Below are 24,093 nucleotides of genomic sequence, written 5' to 3'. Positions count from 1 at the left end.
AATTGTGTCCTCTTGTCCATTTTTATTTTTGTTCACTTTGGGATTGATAGTGACTATGGGGGGGGGCCAGCAAAACAACAATGGACCGACTGGGAAGAAACATTGAGGAGTAAACATAAAAGGAGGGTGGATAGCAATGCTAAATGCTAACCGTCGGCCTGTTCACCCGAACAGACGTTGCAGGATGTGTAAATGAACAGCTGCCAGGTTTTGGTTGTATCAGAGCAAAAAAAGCGTTGCAACTGCTGCCAGCTCAGCGAACCGCAGGATGCTGAGAGCTCCACACTTCCTGGCATGACCGGGAACGTCCTGCGCCTCCGTTTCTCTTAGCGCCGCATGTTTTGACCTATCGAACAACAGCCTGGTCTCTTCAGTTTTAAAAGCTCCCATTTCAGCGGCGTCAGCACAAGCAGCGACTGATCCAACGCAGCTGAATGTGTCACCAACACCCCCGTATATGAGATTTAGAGAAATGAGGAACCAAACGCAGCTATTAGCATCCACACAGGCCAAATGAGTTAAATCATTCCCCGTTTCTTTCACATTCCGTCATTAGGAGCCCTTCCGTAAAAATGACACAAACCTCCGCAGGGAGACGGGGAAGAAAGAGGCGAAGAGAAAACAGCCCGGTGACCCGGCTCATCAGAACACAGCCTTAATCAGAACCAGAGGCAGCGACTTTGAAATGTCCCAGCTCACATTTATCTACTTTGACATGTTAGAGACACTGATGATAAACACTTAATGTGAAAGGCATGTTGGAAAAGCAAGTGGTGGAAACGGAGAACAACAAGCTTTGTATTCACACATCTTTATGGGATGCGATTTTCGGTTATTACCAAAGCTACGTAGGAAGGAGCGCCAGTTCGGACTGGTTTAAGTGGCCCGTTCTCCTTTCTTTGCACCTGTGATAGACCAGTGACACAGAAAGGGTGCAGTGAAGCTTTGATTCACCACCCGGGACAATGGAGGGATCAAGACACCAGAACAATCCTCCCATTTTCACCTCCCTGCCTCCCGGTTTCGCCTCTACACAGACCTCTTATTATCGACCCCTTCCGGCCTTCTTGCAAATCCCTTCATACTATTTGTCCGGATCTATGACTTTTCCGGATGTGAATAGAGGGAACCGAGAGGGAGAGAGAGAGAGAGAGAGTCATTATCCCAGAGCATGGATCCAGGATTAGTGGGAAGAGAGCAAATACCACAGAGCATATAGAAGGAGGCAGCCATGACGGTTAAGACGGCAGACAATAGAAATTAATTTGGACTCCCTCGGCTGCTCTACCGAATACGGGCTGGAGGATTATTGGATCAGCACATGAAAGCGTGGACAGCCAAACTTTACACTGCAAAAAATGGTACCAAAAAAAATGTACATACATCAAAGTTTTGAGACCCTTTTTCATTTTGTGATGTACGGACAACTGGCGCTTTGTTGTGGGGCGGAATTGGGACGTTTTAGGGAATAAAAGTCTCAAATGGTCCGTCGTGAGTCTAAACAGATGCGTAGAAACTTTTAGGGATTTCCTCAAATCGATCCCATTGAATCTGTTGTTCTGAAGTTCTTCGAGTCAAACAAGCTTTCTGTCAACGTTGGGGCAACTTGACAGGAAAATGTGGCTGGCGTGATTTTACAGATATGATCAGTGTGACCCAACTCTAAACTAAAAACCAGATCATGACCCTGGAACCAGGGGGGCCCAAATCCAGTCCTTGAGGGGCCCCCCGGTCCAACAGGGGTTTCTCTCCTCCAGGTAGGAGGCTTTCTCCTGGGATCCCACTTTCCTTAGAGACGGGGTCAGGCTGCATTCAATTCAGTTCAATTCAACTTTATTTATATTGCGTCTGAAAAACAAAGTTAACAAAAATTTGAGTTAACAAAACTCCCTTTTACCGGAACAGTAATAAACCTTGAGCAGGACCAGGCTTGTATGTGTGTGTGTGTGTGTGTGTGTGTGTGTGTGCAGCTCAAACAGGATTAAGTTTTAGATTTCCTTTGTATTTTAAACTCAATCAGAAAAGGAGCCGTAGTCAGTAGCGCCCCCTCTGGTCGGTATCATCGTTTTTAAACGTTTTTGTCGACCAGCTTGTTTAAGGGGATTCTTCTCCATTCTCCTCTCTTCTGAGGGCCTAAATGAGGTTTCCTCCGAGGATGTTGAGGTGCGTTTAAGGTCACTGTAGAAATTTCCTCTTCAGTTTCAGCTTTTTGTTTGTTTTTTTAACATTATATTTTAATATTATATTATATTTGCTTGCAGAATCTGTTGTAATATTATTGAATCCACGCTTCCCTCCACCTGTGGAAGGTTCCCCGGGTCATTACATTTATTAATTCCATGTCTTCTTCTAGCCTTCTCCTGCATCCATTCTTGATTTTCTTATTTTAGTTACTTTCATAGATTCTTCGAGAACAGAAAAAAAAAGATTTTTTTTAATCAACAATAAAGTACAATAAGGATATTTGGAAAGCTTTGTTTCCCTGAATTCATTCTTCTTTTCGTTTTTTCTTTTTTCTTTTTTTTTTGCAGAAAACCTCGGGACGGTGTTCCACGCCCATAAAATCTCATCCAGAGGCGGGAGGTCTTGAATCCAGTCCCGTAAAAACGCTCCTCTGTTGCGGGGCGCACGGAGGGCGTGCGTAAAATTTGCTTCGCGTCTGCGATTGCCGACGGAGCTTGAACGTCTCTTGCGACCAACACGCTCGAAACCGGGTGGATTTCATATCAACCCTCGGCCACAGCGAGGCGGTTATTCTTCGTTTGAAGCTCAAGTGCGTTCCCTATGATGCTCGAAGATCACAGGAGTGTGTCTTCCACCCCCTGGATACACAGCGTGCGGATTTGTGTCGGAATAATCGAGGACGCTGCGTAAAGAAACTCCCGAACTTGCCAGTGTGAAGGCTCGGTTCAGGCGTCACAAAGTACGGAATGGGGCCATCATCCTCGCTGCTCCTGGCTGCTTTATTGGGTAAGAGATTTTGATGAGGTTTGGTGGCAAATGTGGACGTTTGCGTCCACATTAATGCGGTTTTAAAGGAAACCATGTGCAAAACCTTTTAAGCTGATCTTCATTTCAATGAATGTTTGGGTAGTGGGTCTTTTACCTCAGCACACCTGTTAAAGCTCATGCAAGTGCTTGTGCTCAATAATATAGGTTTCTATATTTTGGGGTCTTTTTTTCCAAACAAATCCATTTCAATGATTAACAATGTTTGGAAGTGCTTAAAAACCTTCCTGGGGCAGCTGAACAGATGAAAGCACTTTGGGTGAGTTAAGAGCCACTTAAAGGGTCCTTTCCTGATGAAAACCCCTATCAGAGCAGCAGAGGATTATGGGCCAGCAGCTGACCTGATCCATCTGCTGCCAGCGACATTGGAAGGCGATGTTTGGCTGTGACTTCAAATGACCGGGTTGAGATGAAAGATCTTTTCCACTTATCCACTTCTCCCCAAGTGTGTCTGGGTGGATGTAACGCACAATTTAGCGGTGCATTACTGCGGCTTCTCATGCCAATGAAAGAACAATCTGCCCAGACTATTGTGTCATGATTGCAGAGGGAGTCTTTGTTAAACCTGCTCAGAATTCATCTGGCTTCTGCTCAACCGCGACACAATCTTTCCCTGATCTCAGCTGATCGAGTTATGAAAAGAGCCGCGGTATCTACGCAGAGGTGGGGTCCAAAAACAGTGTTTTTAAAAATGATTTAGCAATAAGTTTGGATGGATTGGACCGGAGGGAACTGCTGCCCTGTCCAGCATCTCACTGGCATCATCTGGAGCAGAAAATAAATCCCCCAGTAACCAAAACATCAGATGTGAGTGCAGGCGGCGCAGTTCTCCATCGGCCTTTTCTGCCGACTTGCTGCGGATGTCGCACAGAAAATGGAGAGCGGCGTGAAAGGAGACGAGAATAAAAGGAAAGGAGGCAGAGGAACGAGTGTGTGTCGGGAACATTTAACAGGGAAACCAAACTGGAAAGTCTGCGAACTTTTACATGACATCACTGCAAATGTAATCCGTGCAGGGCAATTTCCCGTCTGCAGGGCGTGGAGCGAGCACCAGATGATGTTCTTCGCCATAACACGCCTGCACACACGTGTCAGATCTGCCGCAGCAACAGGAAATCGCCATTACGGATCAGTGAGTTAAGATCTGTGAGGTCACTCACGATGCCTGCGGCTGCTGGTCGTTTGCTCGGCAACTGTGAGGGTAACGTCGGTGCGGACGACTACGGCGACGTATTCAGACGTGCGTGCCAGAGCTTAACGCGCTTGACTCTTCATTTCAAGCCACCTGAAACTGTGTCAGCATTCATTCCTCCAGGAGGACGACAATCAGAGACTCGGCGCTCCGTTTTACGGGGAAATGCTAACAGCCCAGCGGGGTCGTTGTCCTGGTGACCCCGTATTAGCGTTAGATGCAGACTAGTTCTTGGTTTTTGAAAGGCGGGCGTTAGGCGCATGTTTGAATATGGAACGTAGCGACTAGCGTGGTTCCATTTCTAAAAATGACTGAGGTAACGTAGCCGCGAGTCACCACTAACTGTCTTGAGCCCAAAGATTGCAAGTGTTGATTGAGGGGGAGTGTCACACTTCTAGAGAGACCACGAGACACATTTTATACCGTGACATGATGTCCAGATCCTAAATGGCTGTAAATTTGTGCACGTCCACGTGGGCTTGATGCCCACTAACTTATTCAGCTGGGCAGAATTGATCTGTGTAGGTTCTGTTTTGTGTTGGGTCACAGCCGGCTGATGACACAAACGGGCCACTTTTTGTGTCTCCGCTCTGCCATGTTTTCCCCCCGTAAACCACGTGCACTTCCTCAGCTTGTCAGGGGTCCCAGTGCACTTACCTCATCAGTGGGATGGCGCCAACTGGAACTGGTCTCTGTGGTCTGGGATTCTGGGAGCGTAGTGGGCACTTTGATTTGGACGGAAAGACAGTTTGGGAACACGACACTGAGGGTTCTGGACCCTGATTATGACAGTAACGAAGGGTTGAACTGCTCCCTCGTGTATGTTAATGATGGACTAATTATTCATATCGTAAAGAACGGTCAGGATGTGATGCAGACCTTTTACACCCCAGTCTGTTGGTGAAGCTTTTATTTTATTGGCTGCTGAGTCCTCAAGTCCAATATTTAGTTTAACAGGGCTGGAGAAGCCATCTTATGTGGAAAATACAGTACGAGGAACTGTCCCAGCCGCTACGCATGTGTTTGCTTTATCATCATTAGTTTTTATTATCCGATAGAACCCTTGTGGCTGTCTTTGGGACGGCTGGACGTGCGTATCGGACCCCTCCCACTGTTGGAGCGCCGCCGTACGTTTGAGTGCACGGCAGGACAGTGTGTTGCACGCTTCTTCTCACCGCAGTTTGATACCCAGAGGGGAGGAGCCGGTGCAGAAGCTGGACCTGCATCGGGGACCCGAGGAGGCAAATGGGCGTTTTCAAGGAACCTGAAACATGAACCAAATCCAGTTTTAACTTCACCAATAGAACTGAGTCTGAACTCGGGAGGCCCAATGTCCTCATTTTTAAAAAATGCCCTGTTGTTCTCACTTTGTAGCAAACACACACACACATAAACACACGTCCTCACACACACACACACACACAGCAACAGTGAAGCCTTTCTCTGATCTGGCTTTTGACACAAGTCCTGCCAGCGCAGCGCCGCAACTGAGCCAGTGGATCACAGCCCCCGACTGTCCACTGTCCCACTGAGGGACGCTGTGATGTGGTGATTCACCCTCAAGCCTCAGCTCACATATTACTGCCCGGCTGGGTGTTAAAATAACTAAACAGAGCTTTTGTTCTTCCTTTTCTGGTCTTTGTGGTGCTTCCTTCTGTTCATTGGACTCTTTCTTTGTTGCTTCTCTCATCCTCTTGTGTTTTATAGCTCAGAGGCCACCACACGTGCATTTCAAAGCATTAAACAGTACAAAGAATACACTTCAAAAATCCAAAATATACATGTTGCATTGTGTGTTTCAGGTGGAGTATTATCAGAACACAGATCTAAGCAAATACGTCTTGATTATTTAGAGTCAAGGCTGAAGTTATTTAGCTGGTGCTGACCAGAGTGATCCCAGGACTAATGGAACCTTTGTGGTTATCGTGTCCACAGGCTGGGCTGAAGCTTCCTTTCACCGTTACTCTGATGGTCGGTCCGGTCGACACCCGCTGGAGAATAACGATGGTCCGTTGCCCAAAGACTCCCAGTGCCAACACATGCTGAAACACCTCCACAACGGAGCCCGGATCACCGTGCAGATGCCTCCTGTGGTAGAGGGCCACTGGGTGTCCACCAGGTAAACGCTGCATGGCAGACTTGGCTAAAGGAGCCCCCGTTTAAGTTTTGAGAACAGAGTTTGAACGGCAGGTTTAGCCCCGTTCCTCATTATTGCATCTCACTAAGAATGGGCCTTCAGGAATAATTAGTTCCACTGAAACAAGACCCTCATGTCAGCTGAAAACGGTTCCTGCAAGCTATGAACCGTGGAGCCGATGAGCACAGCAGAACAGGTGTTTTTCATGATCTGTTTTTTGTTGTAAATCCATTCATTTAAATCCAATTATCTTTCTAAGTACTCTGCGTGGATGAGGAGGAGCGAAGAAGAAGTAGTAGTTCCCTGTTGAGATGGTCAGTCAGTGTCACCTGGGTTTGAGGAGCAGGCTGTGATTGATCTGCCGCACGGTCTGACTGTGTCCACGCCGTTTACTCTGAGACCGAGGCGGCATCAGAGCAGCAACAGCTGCCTGAAGCTGCCCTCTTTCTTCCATGCAGCTGCTGACTTGTCTGGCTAGATTTTGGCCACGCAGCAGCGTCCCAGTCTCTGCTATGGCAACGACGCTGGTTGGAATGTTTAACCAGCAACCGTAAACGATCCTCTGAGGTTGCTTCTCCTTGTTTTCTCTTTCTAACTATAACTGTTTTCCCGAACGCTTGTGTGTTCTCTGTTGCAGCTGTGAGGTGAGACCGGGACCAGAGTTCCTCACACGTTCCTACAGCTTCTACTCCAACAACACCTTCCAGGCTCACCAGTTCTACTATGAGGACAACCACTGCACCAAGCCCACCTACACTCTGGTCATCCGGGGTCGACTGCGGCTACGCCAGGCCTCCTGGATTGTCCGCGGCGGCACGGAGGCAGAGTACCACCTTCACCGCGTCCAGATAGTCTGTCACACTGCTGCCGTGGCCAAAGAGCTGAGTCAAAGGTTCAACCGCAGCTGCAGAGGGGCTGTGAAGGGCCCCTGGGAAGTGAACGGCATCTACGCGCTGTGGAGCGAGGAGGACGGCTTCGACTGTTCCAAGGAGCTCAACTTCGCTATGCACGAGCTGCAGCTGCTGAGGGTGGAAAAGCAGCACCTGCAACACAACCTGGATCACCTGGTGGAGGAGCTGTTCCTGGGGGACGTCCACACGGAGCCGTCCCAGAGGCTCTACTACAAGCCCTCCAGCTACCAGATGGCTCTGCAAAATGCAAAGGTACGACTGTCTGTCTTGCTCTGAACGTGGACGCGCTGAGGTTTAAAACACTGGTGAATGTGATTCTGAAGATTCTGAGGCAAAAGGCGTCTCCTTTGGCTGAGACGGAGCTGGGACAATTCTGATGACGCACTTAGACTGGTTTTGGGCTGTCCCTCCCTTTTGAAAGCGCTCCCTACGTCTTTGCTGTTCACATTGTTTTCTTTGTAAGGATGTTTGCTGTTGGGGTCGTCATGGTAACCGTGTTTTATTTCATGCTGCTAATTCCCTTAAACGCTCTTTTGAGCCTGTCAATCCGTCCACATGACGATGCCCACGTGACTCTGACGATGCCCATTTTTACTGCAGGAATCCACCAATCAGGTGTTAAGTCAAATGAAGTGATCATAAAGGAGGTGAAGATGTAGGTGCCAGCAGTTGGCACAAATATACGGTGGTGAAGCGCTGTAGACCTCGAATATCATCATCATGAGGCTGTTGACATTAGAAACTGGTCAAACTTTGCTCAATGAAACAGTTTATCTTTGAACTTGAACCACAGATAATAGAGCATCTGAAAAGTCTTATCTGTAGAGGTCTCGAGTAACTTGTTTTCTATGGGAGATCTTATCACCGGGTATTTAGAAACAAGTAAAGGACGGATCCTCTTTGTTTGGTCTGTGTTGGAAGGCCTGTCCAGGCTGGAGGTGGAGAGTTCTGAACACATCTCCTGCTGCGACCACACACAGCAGAATCCTCCTGGACCGAACCTCAGAGCTGCTCCGCTCCTCTTTCAGGCACGAATGGCTGCATAGCTGTGAGATCTGTGAGGTCACCTGGGAGACAAGTCCAATTTCTTTTGGTTAAAGAGGTGTCGGAGTGACCACTAAATAACTCGCTGAATCCTGAACGTGTGTGAAACCCCTGGACGGGACGTTTTTGGACCCTTCTGCCAACTTTTCATACAATCTGCAACATCCAGGCATCCAAGAATAACAGCAGTCTGGTCTTTATCTGTTCAACCCCGCCGCCGGTCGAGCCCATCCAGCCATGAGAAAGCATCTTTTGCTCTGCTCCCCTCTGCCTGCAGGATGTAACTTCTCTATTTACACTGCGGAACAGCCGCCGTCCTGCTGACTGAGACCCCTGAGTGATGTTTTCACTGTCACACTCTGCAGGGATCACAGTCCGATCCTGCTCGGGTCTCCTGTCTAAACAATCAGCAGGTTTACGGGGGGGAGGGGGGACTGGGAGCGCTCTCTTTAAGCGCCTCTCTTCCACAGAAACGCGTCCCGTCGTTTTCAGAGATCAACGCGAAGGTTTCTGAGGATCGTGCAGGCGTTGGAAGCGTGCCAACGACCACACGCCCGCATCTCAGAGCGCCGCGTTGTTGTTGTTCCCCTCGATACCGGAGGAAATCGTTAAAGTCCCGAGTGATGAGAGTTGCTACGAGTTCTGTATCGACGGACGTGAACACCGAATGACGTCTGACCGAGGAGGTACGGAACCACCGGGTCGTTTTGAAGCACGTTTGTGTGGTTTTACTGGTTGAAGATGGTGTTGGGTCGCGTCCTGCTGCACAGGGACAGGTTTGGGTCCCTGTCAAAACGAGGAGCAACAATCGGCTTTAATGATTTGTTTATGCTCCCTAAAAGATGCCTGAGATGTTAGAAGCTTCTTCCTGTTGACATCAGCTTCAGTAGGTGAATTTAGTTTGGAAAAAGGGCAGAACTCGGGTTGACTGGATCCCTGCTGGGGTAAGAATGGAACTATTAGTAGTGATTGTTGACTAATTGTCCAGCTTTGGTCAGTTTGGGGCCACAGGGGACATCAGGTGACAGCAGAAGTGGCTTAGGGCAACACCAGGTATTAATGTGACCGTTTGTTGAGCTTCTCTCTGGGTGAATGTCGTTTGGGTTCATCTGAGGGGCTAAAGCCAGAGCTGATTTGGGAGCAGAACATTTGCTGGTGCCGCTGGGATGATCCGTGGTTACACTGGGTGGATCTCATGAGCCGCGCAGCAGATTTGAATGAAAAGTTCAGCTTGTTCCTGCTGCACTGAACAAGATGACAGAATTCCTTTAGTCTTACGTGGTTTAAAACAACTTTTCTGGACTCCAAATGAATTTAAAAGTCCAGCAGCAGCACAGAACTGCGCTGCTGCTGGACTTTTAAATTCATTTTTTGCTCCCTTCCGCTGGGTCAGTTACCAGTGTCGCGACTGGTTTAATGACGACCTCATGTCACCGATGCTGTTATCAGATCAGTCCGATTCCCCTCAACGTGCACACCAAGACGAGACTTCCACAGTCAGTTTTATTGGAGATCTGGAACATGTAACACAGCACCCCCCCCCCCCCCCCCCCCTCCCCCACCCCCAGCGCCTTGCTTTCATTTACTGGTACTATACCTGTAAAATACATATATAGAAGCAATGAATACATTTCTGTCTCTCGTGCACATGGCTGGATACTCGGGGCACTCCGCTTCCCACTGACCTCTGACTCTGAGGTGGTTCTGGGGCTGAGCTCATCCTGATGGAGTGGGGGGGGGAAAACTGGTTGGAAAATGACTGGCTGTGAGACGTCTAAATCTTTGACCATCCTCAGACCTTCGCATCCAGCTGTTGTTAGCATAAATTCGACCTGACATCTGGGTTCTACAGCCAGATGATGCGATCGGCCTGAGAAAATGCCAGAACCTTGTCTGGCTTCCAGCAGTCCAGAGGTTCAGACCGGAGGAAGTTGGGCTTTTTTTCCTCCCTCTTTAACCTCTGAGCAGATGCCAGAATCTACGACAGAGCGACGTCCAATCGAAAAATCTCTCGGCGCTGTCGGAACACGGAACGTTCACAGCTGGACAGCTGCTTCGTTTCAGCGACGCGAAGGACTCAATAAATGGAACACAATCACAGCTTTTTAACGTCTGTGGTTGCTCCTCCTCCGAGCTTAAACCAGTTGTGATAATCGTCTTGTTATCTACGAATCGGCTCGTCGGAGACCTGAAAGTGACTCGAACGTTTATTCAGCCTCCTAAAATCCCGTTTCCCGTTTCCCCTCCAGAACCACGACCACGGTTGCATCGTCTGCCGCATCATCTACCGCTCGGACGAGTTCCACCCCCCCATCCTGCCGCCGCGGGCCGACCTGACCGTGGGGCTCTACGGTCAGTGGGTGAGCCAGCGCTGCGAGGTCCGCCCCGAGGTCCTCTTCCTCACCCGCCACTTCATCTTCCACGACAACAACCACACGTGGGAGGGCCTCTACTACCACTACTCTGACCCCGTCTGCAAACACCCCACCTTCACCATATACGCCCGGGGACGCTACAGCAGAGGCCTCCACTCCACCCGGGTGATGGGAGGGACAGAGTTCGTCTTCAAAGGTAACCGTGCTTGCTGCCGATTTGTTTGAGGATTCAGACACAGTTTAGCACCGACCCTTCGCTCTCTCGTCCTCGTCTAGTGAACCACATGAGGGTAACGCCCATGGACGTGGCCACCACCTCCCTGCTCAACGTCTTCAACAGCAACGAGTGTGGGGTGCAGGGGTCCTGGCAGGTGGGGTTGGAGCAGGACGTCACTGTGACCAACGGCTGCGTGGCCCTGGGGATTCGACTCCCCCACACAGAGTACGAGCTCTTCCGCATGGAGCAGGACGCCCACGGGCGGTACCTGCTGTACAACGGGCAGAGGCCGAGCGACGGATCCAGCCCGGACCAGCCAGAGAAGCGGGCCACCTCCTACCAGACGCCTCTGGTCCAGTGCTCAATAAGCAGCCACCAGTCGTCCCACAGCAGGACAGAAGACAGCGATGCGTCTCTGCTGCGGCGCAATGACTGCGCCGGACGGCACGGCGGCGGCGGCTTCCCGCACGCCACGGCGGTGCTCAGCGGCCTCCTGACGGCTCTGCTCATCTGGCGGCAGAGCTAGAGACCCGCCTGGACGTTTGTCCACTTTAAGACAAGAACAGATGTGTAGTGAGAGCAGATTTGACCTTTTTCCTTCTTGTGTGAGGGGCTGAAAGTCAGTGGCCTGAATGGTTGCCATAGCTACCATAGACTCAACACTGCTGCACCACAGAAACTGCACTTTAGAGTGGAACCAATGACTGTTGTGTCCATTTCCACCCACAGACAAGGTTTTATACTGTCATAACTGCAAAAGTCACAAGTTTTAGTGTTTCAAAGTCTTTCTCATCACTAATGAGCCTGGTGGGAGGATGCTCACTGGTCACTAGGTTAGTCTGGTTCCTGTAGATACCGAGTTGTGAAGTGACCAGCAGGTGTCTGTCACTTCTTTCACATTAAATGTTACTATGGATACAATAAACATCACTGGCAATAATCAATAACATTTATTTTCCACAAACACTTAACTGTGTTGATAACTTGGGTTTTTGCCTTCTCTGCCCCCCCCAGTCTGTTGTCAACACTGCACCAGTGGGCTTGGTGCTGCTGAGTGCTGGCATGTTCTCCTGGAGCCGCATGTTTTGTCTGCAGTGGGTCTTGAACTGAGAACCTTCTGCTTAGCAGCCTGGTGCTTTAGACACTGCACTACTGCCACCCACCACCCCTCAAAAGCACAACCGGTCACCTCACGGGCGTTCTTGTGAAGACGGGAGGGTTGAGAAAAAAAATAACCATCCGTTTCTGCAGTTTCCCGTCGACCAATAAACCCCAAAACAAACGGGCGGAAAATGCAGGAACTGTGAGGTCATTTGCTGCTGTGACGGGGCCTCATTTCTACGACCACATCTCCATATAGACGAGCACAGCTCGGCCTCCCTCCAGGACCGAGCAGAGGGCAAAACACACTCCAAGTTTTCCCACACTTCCCCGTCCACCAACAGCCAGTGAATCGGGCTCCTTTACACTGAAATAAAATGATTGCAGGTTTCACATTTGGGGAAAATAAGCATCTTGTGAAAGGAGGTTTTGTCGTTTGGCCGTCCTGTCGTTTTGGGACCCGGTGACGAGGGCAGCCGTTGTTGGAACATGCAAACGTCGTAGCGGCAACCTCAAAAATATTCAGCCACCGTATTTTCCCGCAAGCTAAACGCTCCCTGACGTCACTTAAGTGGCGGAAACTGAAGAAACCACTTCATTTTTCCAGTCATAAATAAAGATGAGTCCATCTTAAGATGAAATTTCTCACTTTAAAAAAATCCATTTCTGTGACTATTGGCCAAGTAAGAAATAAAAGCCATCAAGAGTGATTTAAATACGGTTCTGAGGGAAGCGGCACGCTGATGCCGTGTTAATGGAAAAGAGGGAGACAGCCGTCCGGAAAACATCTTTTTCTTTTTTGTTTTTAATGTTCAATACCATGGAACAGGAATTTAAGAATGGAGAACTTATTTCAGTCAATATTTGCCACAGAATGCTGATACCACTTGAATAATAATTATAATAATAATAATAATAGAATATCTGCCTTGATGAAGTGAAGAAAAGGAAAGGACAGAAAGGAGAGCTGGATCCGATCATTCCGAGACGAGCGGCTGAAATTACAAACTCGATAAACTGAATTCAGAGGCATTCCAGAAACGTCTTCTGTTGAAAGGCTGTCCTTTGTTTTTTTTCTTTAAAAAGGATTTAAAACAACATTTACACAACACCTAACATCCCATCCCAAATAAAAACAGAGGAGAATCAGTGGAGAGAAGGAAAAGAAAGAAGAGAGAGAATCGTCCTTTTGATTGTTTGCACCTTTTATGACGACGTGTGTAATAGAACTTCCATTGTTCTGGCACATTACGTGCACCATCCAGCCATCAACAAACTGAAGACAAGAAAGGGGAACCGTTACTTTATCTCTCCTTTCTCCAAACTATGAACTGTGTGAGATCGTAAAAAGGTGACGCCTTCGACTGATGCTGTACAGATGTGATCACTGGAGGCCACCCTACCGATGATATGGCAAAGTCCACACAGAGACTTCGAGGTTGTTCCAGGCCTGTTTCATTCTGGAGTCAGGGTGAGGGGGGGGGGGGGGCGCAACTGGCATGCATCTCCCAGTCTACAAGATGAACTTCCCTAGGAAGAATCCGATGAAGATGGCTGCTATGACGACGAGGAGGGAGGGCAGGGAGGCGGAGCTGGCGTCTCGGCCCAGGAGGCTGGTTGAATTTGTCGTCATGTGGTCCGAGCGGGGAGCCTTCCTCATTCTGACGGTCTCATCCTGCGGGAGACGGAGGGGGGGGTGAGGGGAAAGGACACACAAGCCTGCAGAGGCGAGAGGTGCTGGAGGTTTAACCTTTAGTTGTCGGTTTTCCTCGGCCAGCTTCTCCAGTTCGGCCTGCTGCCTCTTGCACTTCTCCAGCACTTTCTTCAACTCCGCGTCCTCCGGGGAGGCGGAGCCGGGCGCCGAGGTCGCCGTGGGGTCGGCTTTTGTGGAGTTCAGGGCTGAAGAGTGCAACGCCGCTGCTTTGCTGGCCTCCACATCGTTCTGCTCAACAGAAGAGAACAAACCCTGACGTGAGACCCGGGACGGCCCCTCCAGAGTGGGGTCCGAACCCACGTGGACCGATACGGCGCAGTTCAATGTGGTAGCGCCGTTAATTGGAGCACATTTTGAGAGACTGGACTTTAAAGTGGAGCCGGTTCAAAGAGAAGGAAGATGGACGAGTTAAACTAAAAGATGAGATGAAACATTACAGTTCAAGCTTGTGAAGAAATGGGAACTTATTTGTGCAGCATAGAGAGTTTTATAAGAGCCATAGTGGCACTTTTTTCACTCACCACTTTATCATTTTCAGAGGGCAGCTCAAAGACACATCTCAGCTTGGAATCCATGAGATCATCCGGCTTTGCATCTTTCCACTGGTGAAGAAGGAAAAAAATGGGCATGTTATTCATCAGCTCACCCTGCCAGCAGCTGCATCCAATCCAGACACATGCACGCATATATGGGCTTTAAAAAATAGGACTCGGTGCAGATGAACATTTTTCAACAACATTTCAAACGGCCACAAATTAATTCACTTCATGTCCCCAAATAACGTGGCTGCACACGATCTTAAGCGCCATTCCCACCCCCAAAGTTTGGAGCGCGTATTTATGAAAATAAATGAACACACTTTTCATTGACATCCGCTTTGTTAATCTGATTTTTAAAGATTAAGAACACCAAAAGGGAACCCCAATTTAATTATGCTCACAATGGCTAGGTAAAAACAGTGTGAATGATGAGCGTTACTTTGGCTCATTAGATTAAGTCCACTTTAAACCCATCAGAGCTATAGTTCTTTACACATCCTCCATCCTGCTTTTCACAGGAAACAGGCCAGAAGGTGACCAGAGTTCAAATAGCAGTCGTTGCTGCCCCCTGCTGGACGATCAAGATACAGTCCACATCATCCCCACAACAGAGAATAACCACTGAGAAGTTTTAACCATTTCTGCACTGATGCGCACACAACACATCATCTACAGCGTGGATAAATAACTATATTCTTACAGGAGCCACACTTTTAGAAAGTGGAAACAGAGCATTCGTTTTAAGGGAATTATGTAAGAGAAACTGGATCCAGGAGTGTGTTGATCCCAGAGAGTTCCTAACAGTTATAATTGTGTCCATAATTGTCCTCAACTCACTACTAATTCACGCCCATGGCGCCCTCTGGTGGATGAGGCGGTGGGGTGCGTCCTTCCAGTGGTATTAACCAGGAGGAGTGCCCCGCCAAAGCTGAGCCGTGTCGACGCTGTCGGTGGATTCGTCCACATCGGGGGACAGAAGTTGAGCTTTCTTCAGTCTAGCAGCTTCATAAACGTCTCAAACCTCCTCGGCTGGTGTCTGACAGGAGTATTGACTCCATACGCGACATCACGGGTCCACGTTACTCAGACCGCCGCTGCCGCTCTCTTCAGAGCGGAGCATGGGCGGCTGGACCCGACGTGGCGCTGGCGCCGCTATGCTCGTCGTTTGCTGTTAAAAGTTTTTCTTGCTGCTGACTATCCAAACCTAGCTGGTCGTTGGAGATCGGACTCGGGTCTCGTGCTCGCTACCTCCAGAACCCTGCGATAGCAGAGCGGCACGACGAAGGTAGTTTAGCTGGGTCCTTGGACCTGTTCATCAACAGGTGGTAACTTGAGGATCAAACGGTTTATGCAGTTATGGGTGGGAGAAGTTTTGCATCAACTATATCTAAAAAGAGAATAAATAGTGGTATTTTGGACCCACCGGCCGGCCAGTCTGAGTTCATTGGTGGGCCAGAACCGGCCCGCGTGCCTCCTGTTGACTAGGCCTTGTCTACACGGTCTGTAATACAGGCCGTAATAACCAACAGGAGTAGTTAAGAAAAAAAAAAGCTTACCAATGATTCCATGTCAGAAGCATTTGGTGGAGCGAAAATCGTCTGTACCATAAATTTATGTTTGTTTTTCTCGTTGGGGTCATAGTCGAAGGGCTGTAGCATGACTGCGAATGAGAGACGGACACCGTCAAAACACGGACAGAACCATCCTAGCTCCACACGTGCACGTTTCAGTTACCAGAAATGACGACGGTGGCTCCGGGATCGATCACGCCGCTGTTGGGCCGGACGCAGTACCTCCTCGGTGCGGTCGTTTTCACTTTGAAACCTACTCTTTTGTCAGATGGGTTCTTCAGTTTAAGGTTGGTGGTGACTACATCTGTGAAAGGACCTGCGGCACAAACACACACACACGGTTCACGGCTCACGCACAAGCAGAAATCTCTTTCCTTTGCCAGGACAGGCACGGCGAGGGGGAGGCGGTGAGGCCCCACGTGTGAACAGCCCACATCACCGAGGCCGTAAACAGCTCGACGCTGAGTATTTGTCACAGAGCGGCACGAAGCTCAAAACAAAGGCAACGGTGGGATGGCGCCAGTGAACGCAACACAATAAAATAGAGAAGAAACAGTAAAACGTGCAGCTGTTCCTTAAATCCGGACGCGTGTGCACGAGCAGGAGCGCGATGGGAGCGTCTCAGCCTCCTCTGCTCACACCCTCCTTCCATGGACCGAGGTCCACCTCCCTGGGTGGAACCGGTGGGTTCGCCTGCCCATTAAATGACCAGTTTCCCCCAGAGCGCACGTGCACCTGATGCTCACGTGCATCCGGTATGTCGCAGGTTCTCAGAGACCTGGAGACAGTCCTGGTTTCAGGTCAAATTCTATCAAGCTGTGGAACAAAACCAGCACCAGGCAACTGGTCCAGTAGGGTGACGTGCGCTGCACTGGAAACCATAGAACTCACATTTAACAGGAAATATAATGTCAATATGTAGATTAATCGTGATATTATCCAGCATATGAAGCATCCCGGTGCATTACTGACTAATCGGGACTCTAGTGGAAGTTTTAGTCCCGTTAAATCCCAAGTTATCAAAGCGCGCATACATTCAAGTGCTCGGGGAGATAAGAAGCTAAGCGTGACCCGATTGGAGCGGATCCGCCCTCCCAGAGCCGACGTGTTGGCTGGTTTTGCCGTTTCCGGCTCAGGTGAGTCGCAGACGATTCGGTAAACTTGGAAAACCGTGTTTGTCGCACGGGCGGAATGTCGCAACGTTAACTCGGAGCGGTTACGCGATCCAACGGGGAACGTTCCGATGGTTTGTGGCTGTTCGCAAACGTGTCGGGAGCACTTCTGAAAGGCCTCCTGCGTTCAGAGCGAGGAAAAGGCGGCCGCGGATGAAAGCTAGCATCGAATCAACACCCACGTCGCCTGTTGCTCCGACCGCATTGGCACCGTCTCGCTTCCAGCTGCACGTATGCCGAGTTAGGGTCCCCGAGGCCGTTTCCTACTCTAAAAATAATCAGCGAGGAAAGGAGGGCTGCCCCCTCCAACCTGATGGAGGAATCCCAGCAGACGCTCTGAAGCGGACCCGCGCTCGGATACACGCGGACAGATTTAGCCTCGCCTCTGTGACAGCAGAGGAGCCGTGGTCATCTTCCATCTGCTCATGTTTCTCCTCACGGGAGGGGGCCCGTCGCATTCGGAATGCTTCTGGGAATCCTGAAGCTGAATTCAAACCACGGCATTCGTGCGGACATCGTAGAGACCCTAAACTGCACCACCCGTCAGGTATCGGAGGGCAAACCGGGGTCCGAGTTAGTAACCCGGGTGAACCCGAGGAGGGAAAATGTGGTTTCCGTCCTGGTTGTGGAGAACTGGAAGGGGGTCAGGCCATCCCATCCCTGTAGTGGAGCGTCGGACGTCACCAATTCTGTTTCTGGACAGAACTTCCGGGAGCAGCCGGAGGTTCTCCAGTCAGTCCAGGGTCCGAACCTCACCTGTGGTCATCAGCTTTGGGTAAAAACCCAACAGGACAAGAGCCACCGTCTCCCCCACAGGGTGGCCAGAACCAGCCTTAGGATGAGGAGCCCCAAAGGAGCTTTAAGTGGAGCCCCTGGACGAGAAGTGGACAAGGAGAGGAGGGTGTGGACCACCCAGAACAACGCAAGGAGCAAACAAACAAACAAACAACTGCTGGTCATCAAAACCCAGACCTGGTTACCGTGGCAACCCGGTTTACCCGGTCCCAGCCTCCGGAACTTCAACAGCAACAGATTTAAAATGTAAAAAAACGATCCAATCCCAGAGAAACTCGGAATCACCCTTAAAGTATCAAGTCTTCCCCAGCTGTGCCACATCACCGTGGACACCTCCGTGCGTGGCGCGACGTGGAAAAGGCGCCTGGTTACTCATGAAAAGGACGGAGCATCCGTGGCCGGTTCATTCAGGGAAACCCAGGTGAGCAGATCTCTCTGAGGATTCCGTCTGCGGATGGATCCCAAAGTTTGCTGCACTCCCCCGGCCGCGCTCCGCGGACAGCCGGACACGAATGACGCTCAAAACGCCACATTTGTCGGTAAAAAGTTGCCCCCCCCCCCCCCCCACACTTTTTCCTTCCGTGTCACCTCTGGGTTCTGTGCGTGGACGTGAAGCCACAACAGTTTGCATCAGCTAGTAGCTACTAGCAAAGAAAATCACAACAGCAACAACTCACGCTGCTGCCAAAGTCGGACACTTTGAAAGATGCGGCTCGTTTCTTGCTCCCACAAGCTTGGCCGCTACCTGACAGTCCCACCTTCCTCTACCCTCGGGCTGTGAGTCGCAAGTGAGCTGTCCACGAATGGCGAGCGGTCACGGTGCTCGCCACGCCGGCTATCCACGTCACTAAAGTGCGGGGCTCCGGCCACGGCCCGTCTCTTCCCGAGCTAACTTAAAATGGCGGTGGGCGCTTGCTAGCTAGCTAGTTAGCAACAGCGTTCGCTCGGGAGATTGTTACATTTTTCTCGGAGCTATTTATCCGACACAACTCGGCGGACAGCTGGGCGGGAGAAGAATCGACCTACCTTTGAATTTGAGGTCGACCGGAGGGTCAAGAATGAGGACTTGATCTAACTTTGACATTTTAGATGGACTCGGAGTGAACACCGGGGAGAGACTGACAACTGTGGAGACCCAAGATTCCAGCTAACGCGGACGCAGCTGCGTGGACGCGCCAGCGAGCGAGCGAGCGCCGCGCGCTCCCGCCACTCGGTAATTAACTTAATCACGCCGCTCAAAGACTAAAATAACACCCAGCACATTTCTCTTTAAACTCAAGGTTTATTTAAAGACCTTGGTTGTGGTGTGCTTTTATTTAAACGTTGCGTTATGATCGGTTATGGAAATAAGATCTGATAAAACGTGATTTCTATGTCCTCTGATTTACTCTGAGCTGGTTCAGGATGTGAACCCACCACATTCCAATGAGCTGTGAACAAAAGTGTATTGTGACACTGTTATCACTGTAAAGCAGGTGAAGCTGCAGGTTATGCTCCAGATGTCTGCAGATATCACAATATCTTGTTCTGTTTGCTGTCAAACTCTCTAAACTCAAAAAAACGTGGCAAACTTTAAGAAAGATTGGTTATTTTATCCTCAGAAAGCAACATGAACCAAAGCACGGAGGCAAGCATCATGATTTTATTACACATCTTAAAATACAAAGTTAATGATGCCTACAGAGGAAGATGGCTGCTGTCATAATTGATCCATAACTAGTCTGTACTGGCAAATCTCTTTCCTTTGCCAGGACCATAACATACATACATGATGTAAAAAGGCACTTTAGTTACATCAAACAGAATTAAAGAATATCAACACTCAAACCCTTGAACAATACAAATTGGAGGTAACATCCTGGAGTCTTTTAAACTCTATTTCAGGCCATAATAATCTGCTTCTAAAGGTGTCAACTCCAATCTTCATTGATGAGAAAGACTCTTCCGTCCGTCTCTCGTGTCTAAGTGGTGAATTTCTTAATGCTGCGATACGGTAAGAGTTCAAACTTTATCTCGTCTCAGTTTCAGATAAGTAAAAGACTAAATAACACTGTTGGATGGATGCAAAAAAAAAGTGCTGTTGCAGTTCTCAAGAGGTTCAACCCAGGCCCATCAGAACCACCTGTCCTGTTACCCTTTTTTTTATGCCTTGGAAGCTAAAATTGATTTGTTTCACCACATTTTAGATGTAAATCCCCCCCCCCCCCCCCCAAAAAAAAATACACATGTAATCCAAATAGATGTAAATCTCGGGTTTGGCATAAAAACTCATTCCCTGGAGTAAAATACATTTCATCACATAGAAAACAAATCTATATGTAAACAATTCTTAAATTGGTCCCAGTGTTTATGCATGGGGTTGTGTTTCTCCAACTATGATTTAGGCCACAAAGCTGTTTATGCAGCATTAAGGTTGATCTTTTATGCACAGCCCCCATATTTAGCTGGCATTTTTTTGCTGGCTTAAATGCAGTGAATTAAATCAACACAAAAGGCACACAAGTTCCATTTTAACGTGCAATTCAACAGCTGCAAAAGGAGAGTTTAGTTGTGAAACTAGAATATACTGTTAAATGTTGTTATTCATGTGGACAAAGATAAACGTTCCTGTGGGAAACTGACAGAAATCATCGTGTAATTCAGTGAAACTCCGCATGGGGGCGACAGAGTGAAGGCAACGTGACCCCAGCAGAGCGCAGACCGCTTCAACCAAGTGGAACATGTGCACGGAGGCAAACAATACTGCTGGAGGACTTTTCTTTTGTTCATGTGGTTGTTCACAACTGCACCTGGCCTGTGTGTCTCCGCCATGTTGACTTGAGCAGGAGTGGGACTGATTCTGGACCAGCATGTGCTGCCCAGGTGGGCTCTGCAGAGCCCAATGCAGAGCTCCCACCAGACACGGTCTGTACTAGCAGCACCTCCTGGTGGACGGAGCGGGCGCTCTGGTGAGTTTAAACGAGTCATTACTCTCCACCTCCGGGTTTTCCAGCGGGGGAATCTGCTTACCTAAGCACAAAGGTTATTTTAGACAGCATTCTTTGTTCCCAGAAATATTTATTACCTATTAAAACATATGCTGCAGTACATTCTGTAAAAATAAAAAAAATGGCCTCCAGCATTAGTTAAAGGATAACTAGCCCTTGTCTTTCCTCAAAACCTTTCAAAACAAGATGCAGACGCCCACAAACCCAAGAACAGTAACCAAGAGTAAAGACAGGAAACGTACTTATTTTCTGAAAGAGCTCCTCAATATTGACGGCGTTCCTGGCACTGGTCTCGATAAAAATAGCTGCGATGGACTCGGCAAACTCCTTGGCTTCCTTCATAGGAACCTCCCTGTGGTGGAGAAGGACACAGCTCACAAAAGGCCTCGAGGTTTACACACTAATTACAAAACAGTGTGGCTGAGAGAAAAGAAGGTGCTTCGTTTGGAGCTAATGTCAGCGTCAGTTTGGAGCAATAAACGAAATCCAGAGGAGCGCACAGAAAGACCCGACTGGAAGAGACAAACGCGCTGACGTACGGGTAACAAACGTGATCGATTGTCGTCAACGTTCTGGGAGACAAAAATCCTCCATCTTTAAAAGTTGATGAAAAAAAGGGGTTGTGATCAGATCCAGCCGACTGCTTCACGCCACAGCAAGTGGTAACCAAGGCGATGGCATCACCTGCCCTTACGTTTCATCATCAAGGACGACCAATTCTGACGGTTCTGACCCGCACTTCGCCTTCAGGTGGGTTTGGTGCCATGACTGAGTGAGGAGACTCACCTGATGTCTCCTAAATCATTCTTGTTTCCTGCTATGGCTACAACGATGTCCTCTGGGCCGTGCTCCTTCAGCTCTTTCACCCACTTTTTCAGTGTCTGGAAAGAGTCCTGGGCAACAAGAAAGGTGCTTTATATGTATTTGTATCAAAAAAAAAACAACTCAAACTCCTTCGCTTCAAACTCCTGTCTCAGAGTCATTGCTTTACAATGTGTTGGTCAGAAGAGTTTTCCATGAGCAGACCAGGAAGGAATGGCATTTTATTCCATGAGTGATGGAAAAGTCAGTGAATTTTACTCCGGTCTCAAACTGTAGCCTTTAACAGGACCGAGCAAGTCACTATCAGCCCCAGAAGCATCCGAAGACTTAAATGAGCGTGAATGGAGTTTTGTTCTCACCAGTTTTGTGATGTCATAGACGATGACGGCAGCAGCCGAGCCTCTGTAGTACATCGGAGCCAGCGAGTGGAACTGAAAAGGGGGAAAGAGATATTTGGACCTCGCTGTCCTTCAACAACCATCCGGTCAAACTGATGGATGAGTGGACAAGGACAGTTTCTCTACTACGTCCCCGCGTCCACAGAAAAGTCAACCCATTTGCGGTGATACGAGCGTTGCTATATCAATGAATCTTGGGCTGCATTAATGTACAATTCAACTCAAAAGCATCCGACAGTGCGTTGAAACTCCCAAATGATGTTGATGGTCCAATATTAGTTTCTATCTTCACACAGTCTCTTTACGGTTTCCTGTCTTCTTTCAAATTCTGACATTTGTTTTCTTCCAGATAAGAGATCGAAGATGTGGTGAATGCAACTTACTGATGATGGTGACAAATTTTCTGCGCTTGAATTTACCCTCAGACCTCAACTTTGATGGGAGGGTGTCGATCTGCTCAGAGGTTTAAAACCACAAGCAGATCAACTTCTCAGACAAGGCCGGAGATGCTAATGGATTAATGTGATGTAAGTTCCAACACACACACAAAATTTCACAATCTTTTGACCTTTGAACTCAAAGTGAATCATCCTATTTCGTGCCTGATCCTGACAGTGAAATGATTGTGTGAGGGCAAATTGCTAAAACTAGAATGTTATGGTTTAATAACTTTATGAAATAGATGAGAAGAATTCTATTGTGCGTCACACACTCACCCTTTCCTGGCCCGCTGTGTCCCAGATCAGAAACTTGTGTAGTTCGTGTCCACAGGGCACAGTTTTGGTCAGGAATGAAGCCCTGCGGGTACAACGGAACCAGCTGAATTGATTTTGGAGGAATAATCATTAGGAACATTTCATTTTCTACCTGAACTGCTAAATGAAAAATGTTTCTTTGTGCTGTGCTCTTTGATTTAACTCTCCACGTGGTAGAAGTCTCTATTTTTTTTGACCGGGATCTAATTTGGTTTTTATTTTTGGGCGCTGTGAACTTACCCTATCGTTGGACTGATGTTGTGGTCAAAATGATCCTGGACAAATCTGCAAACAATGCTGGATTTCCCAACACCAGTGTCCTGGTGCAAAGAAGTTGCACAAAAAAATAGATTAATTTTGGTCCTTGTGCAACAGGAAACCGTCTTGCCACCTCCAGAAGATATTTATTACACTGTTTTGTCATTATCAGCAACAACCAAATTAAATACAACCTTAAGAAAAACACCATTCCAACATTGTAGTGGATGTTGTGTTGACATAAGTGCAGCCAACACTCATTCCCACAAACCTTTGTTTGAAGAGTAGATATAATATAGACTTAATGCTCTTCAGAGGCTATTAGATGGCATTTTTAGTGGCTATTTTGATACTACTCTCTGTAAGAAGACTGGGAGCTCCATACCGCTAACGCAGCAGAAAATCTAACGGGCTGCTCGGGTGATGACGTCATGGGCGATAAAGTGGCAAAAACGTCGAAAAATGGGGAGTAAAAGACAAAACAAACGTCGGTTCCGGCGTATTTGACAGAGAAACGATGTCAGACGACGACTGAGCCGACAGACCGGCTAGCTGCCGGGTTTTGGATCAACTTTCCATCCAAACCGTGGAGAAAAGTTCCAGGTTAGCCGAGCAAGACCCAAATGCAGCAGCTGCCGTTTTCAATCTCCACCGCGGATTTAACAGTAAATCAACAATTAATAGGTGTTCCGGGGCATCAAACGACAACTTCTGGTCAATATGTCACAGTGGCCGCGAAAAGGGGGAATTTTCGATAGATCAACATCGACCACTTACCCCTAAAAGGCAGACTTTCAGCTCCCTTATGGCCATTTTCCCTTCTGGAAGCTCTGAACTTTTTGGATCTGCGCTTACTCGGCGTGTCTTCCTGCCATAACTGACATTTTCCCTTTTCTTAGATAACGGGAGACGACCCAGCCCCAGACCATCCACTCAACTACCAAGAACCGGAAACGACCGGAACAGCTTCCGGTTGCGCCTTTCAGAGTAAAAGGCCCGGTTTAAACGCGCGAGTATGTCCTCACGAGCCCTTTTAAGCACGTGACCCTCGATAAAATGACAAATGTGTTATCAGATCTCTCTGTCATCAAGCATA

General features: G+C 48.6%; 3 protein-coding genes across 3 annotated transcripts; 1 reads left to right on the top strand and 2 right to left on the bottom strand.

The window, feature by feature from the left end:
• Positions 1–2,563: 2,563 nt before the first annotated feature.
• On the top strand, positions 2,564–11,840 carry LOC101074977 (protein APCDD1). Its single transcript, XM_003977243.3, has 5 exons — positions 2,564–2,970; positions 6,137–6,320; positions 6,976–7,501; positions 10,543–10,864; positions 10,945–11,840. Exons 1-5 carry the CDS (start codon positions 2,931–2,933, stop codon positions 11,409–11,411), a joined length of 1,539 nt encoding a protein of 512 aa, XP_003977292.2. The 5' UTR covers positions 2,564–2,930; the 3' UTR covers positions 11,412–11,840.
• Positions 11,841–12,764: 924 nt separating this feature from the next.
• Positions 12,765–18,959, bottom strand: vapal (VAMP (vesicle-associated membrane protein)-associated protein A, like). Its single transcript, XM_003975308.3, has 6 exons — positions 18,804–18,959; positions 15,974–16,126; positions 15,796–15,899; positions 14,222–14,302; positions 13,737–13,928; positions 12,765–13,661 (listed from the first exon to the last, which is right to left on the bottom strand). The coding sequence occupies exons 1-6, from the start codon at positions 18,859–18,861 to the stop codon at positions 13,500–13,502; spliced, it is 750 nt and encodes a 249-aa protein (XP_003975357.1). The 5' UTR covers positions 18,862–18,959; the 3' UTR covers positions 12,765–13,499.
• Positions 18,960–19,397: 438 nt separating this feature from the next.
• Positions 19,398–23,964, bottom strand: rab31 (RAB31, member RAS oncogene family). The gene is made up of 7 exons (XM_003975309.3): positions 23,775–23,964; positions 22,980–23,059; positions 22,701–22,782; positions 21,946–22,017; positions 21,551–21,657; positions 21,007–21,116; positions 19,398–20,786 (listed from the first exon to the last, which is right to left on the bottom strand). Exons 1-7 carry the CDS (start codon positions 23,808–23,810, stop codon positions 20,689–20,691), a joined length of 585 nt encoding a protein of 194 aa, XP_003975358.1. The 5' UTR covers positions 23,811–23,964; the 3' UTR covers positions 19,398–20,688.
• Positions 23,965–24,093: the final 129 nt, after the last annotated feature.

The sequence above is a fragment of the Takifugu rubripes genome, chromosome 22 (assembly GCF_901000725.2).
Source record: "Takifugu rubripes chromosome 22, fTakRub1.2, whole genome shotgun sequence".
Classification (NCBI taxonomy): Eukaryota; Metazoa; Chordata; class Actinopteri; order Tetraodontiformes; family Tetraodontidae; genus Takifugu; species Takifugu rubripes.
The sequence above is the reverse complement of the archived record's forward strand: the minus strand, read 5'-3'. Positions and strand labels throughout refer to the sequence as shown.

Excerpts from the sequence above, each read along its gene's own strand:
- LOC101074977 (XM_003977243.3), top strand. The coding sequence starts at position 2,931 with ATGGGGCCATCATCCTCGCTGCTCCTGGCTGCTTTATTGG. Across the intron at positions 2,971-6,136 it reads GCTCCTGGCTGCTTTATTGG|GCTGGGCTGAAGCTTCCTTT; the intron begins GTAAGAGATTTT and ends TCGTGTCCACAG. Across the intron at positions 7,502-10,542 it reads TGGCTCTGCAAAATGCAAAG|AACCACGACCACGGTTGCAT; the intron begins GTACGACTGTCT and ends TTTCCCCTCCAG.
- vapal (XM_003975308.3), bottom strand. The coding sequence starts at position 18,861 with ATGTCAAAGTTAGATCAAGTCCTCATTCTTGACCCTCCGGTCGACCTC. Across the intron at positions 15,900-15,973 it reads AGCCACCGTCGTCATTTCTG|TCATGCTACAGCCCTTCGAC; the intron begins GTAACTGAAACG and ends TCTCATTCGCAG. Across the intron at positions 13,929-14,221 it reads CCTCTGAAAATGATAAAGTG|AACGATGTGGAGGCCAGCAA; the intron begins GTGAGTGAAAAA and ends TCTGTTGAGCAG.
- rab31 (XM_003975309.3), bottom strand. The coding sequence starts at position 23,810 with ATGGCCATAAGGGAGCTGAAAGTCTGCCTTTTAGGG. Across the intron at positions 23,060-23,774 it reads TGAAAGTCTGCCTTTTAGGG|GACACTGGTGTTGGGAAATC; the intron begins GTAAGTGGTCGA and ends TCTTTGCACCAG. Across the intron at positions 22,783-22,979 it reads AACATCAGTCCAACGATAGG|GGCTTCATTCCTGACCAAAA; the intron begins GTAAGTTCACAG and ends TTGTACCCGCAG.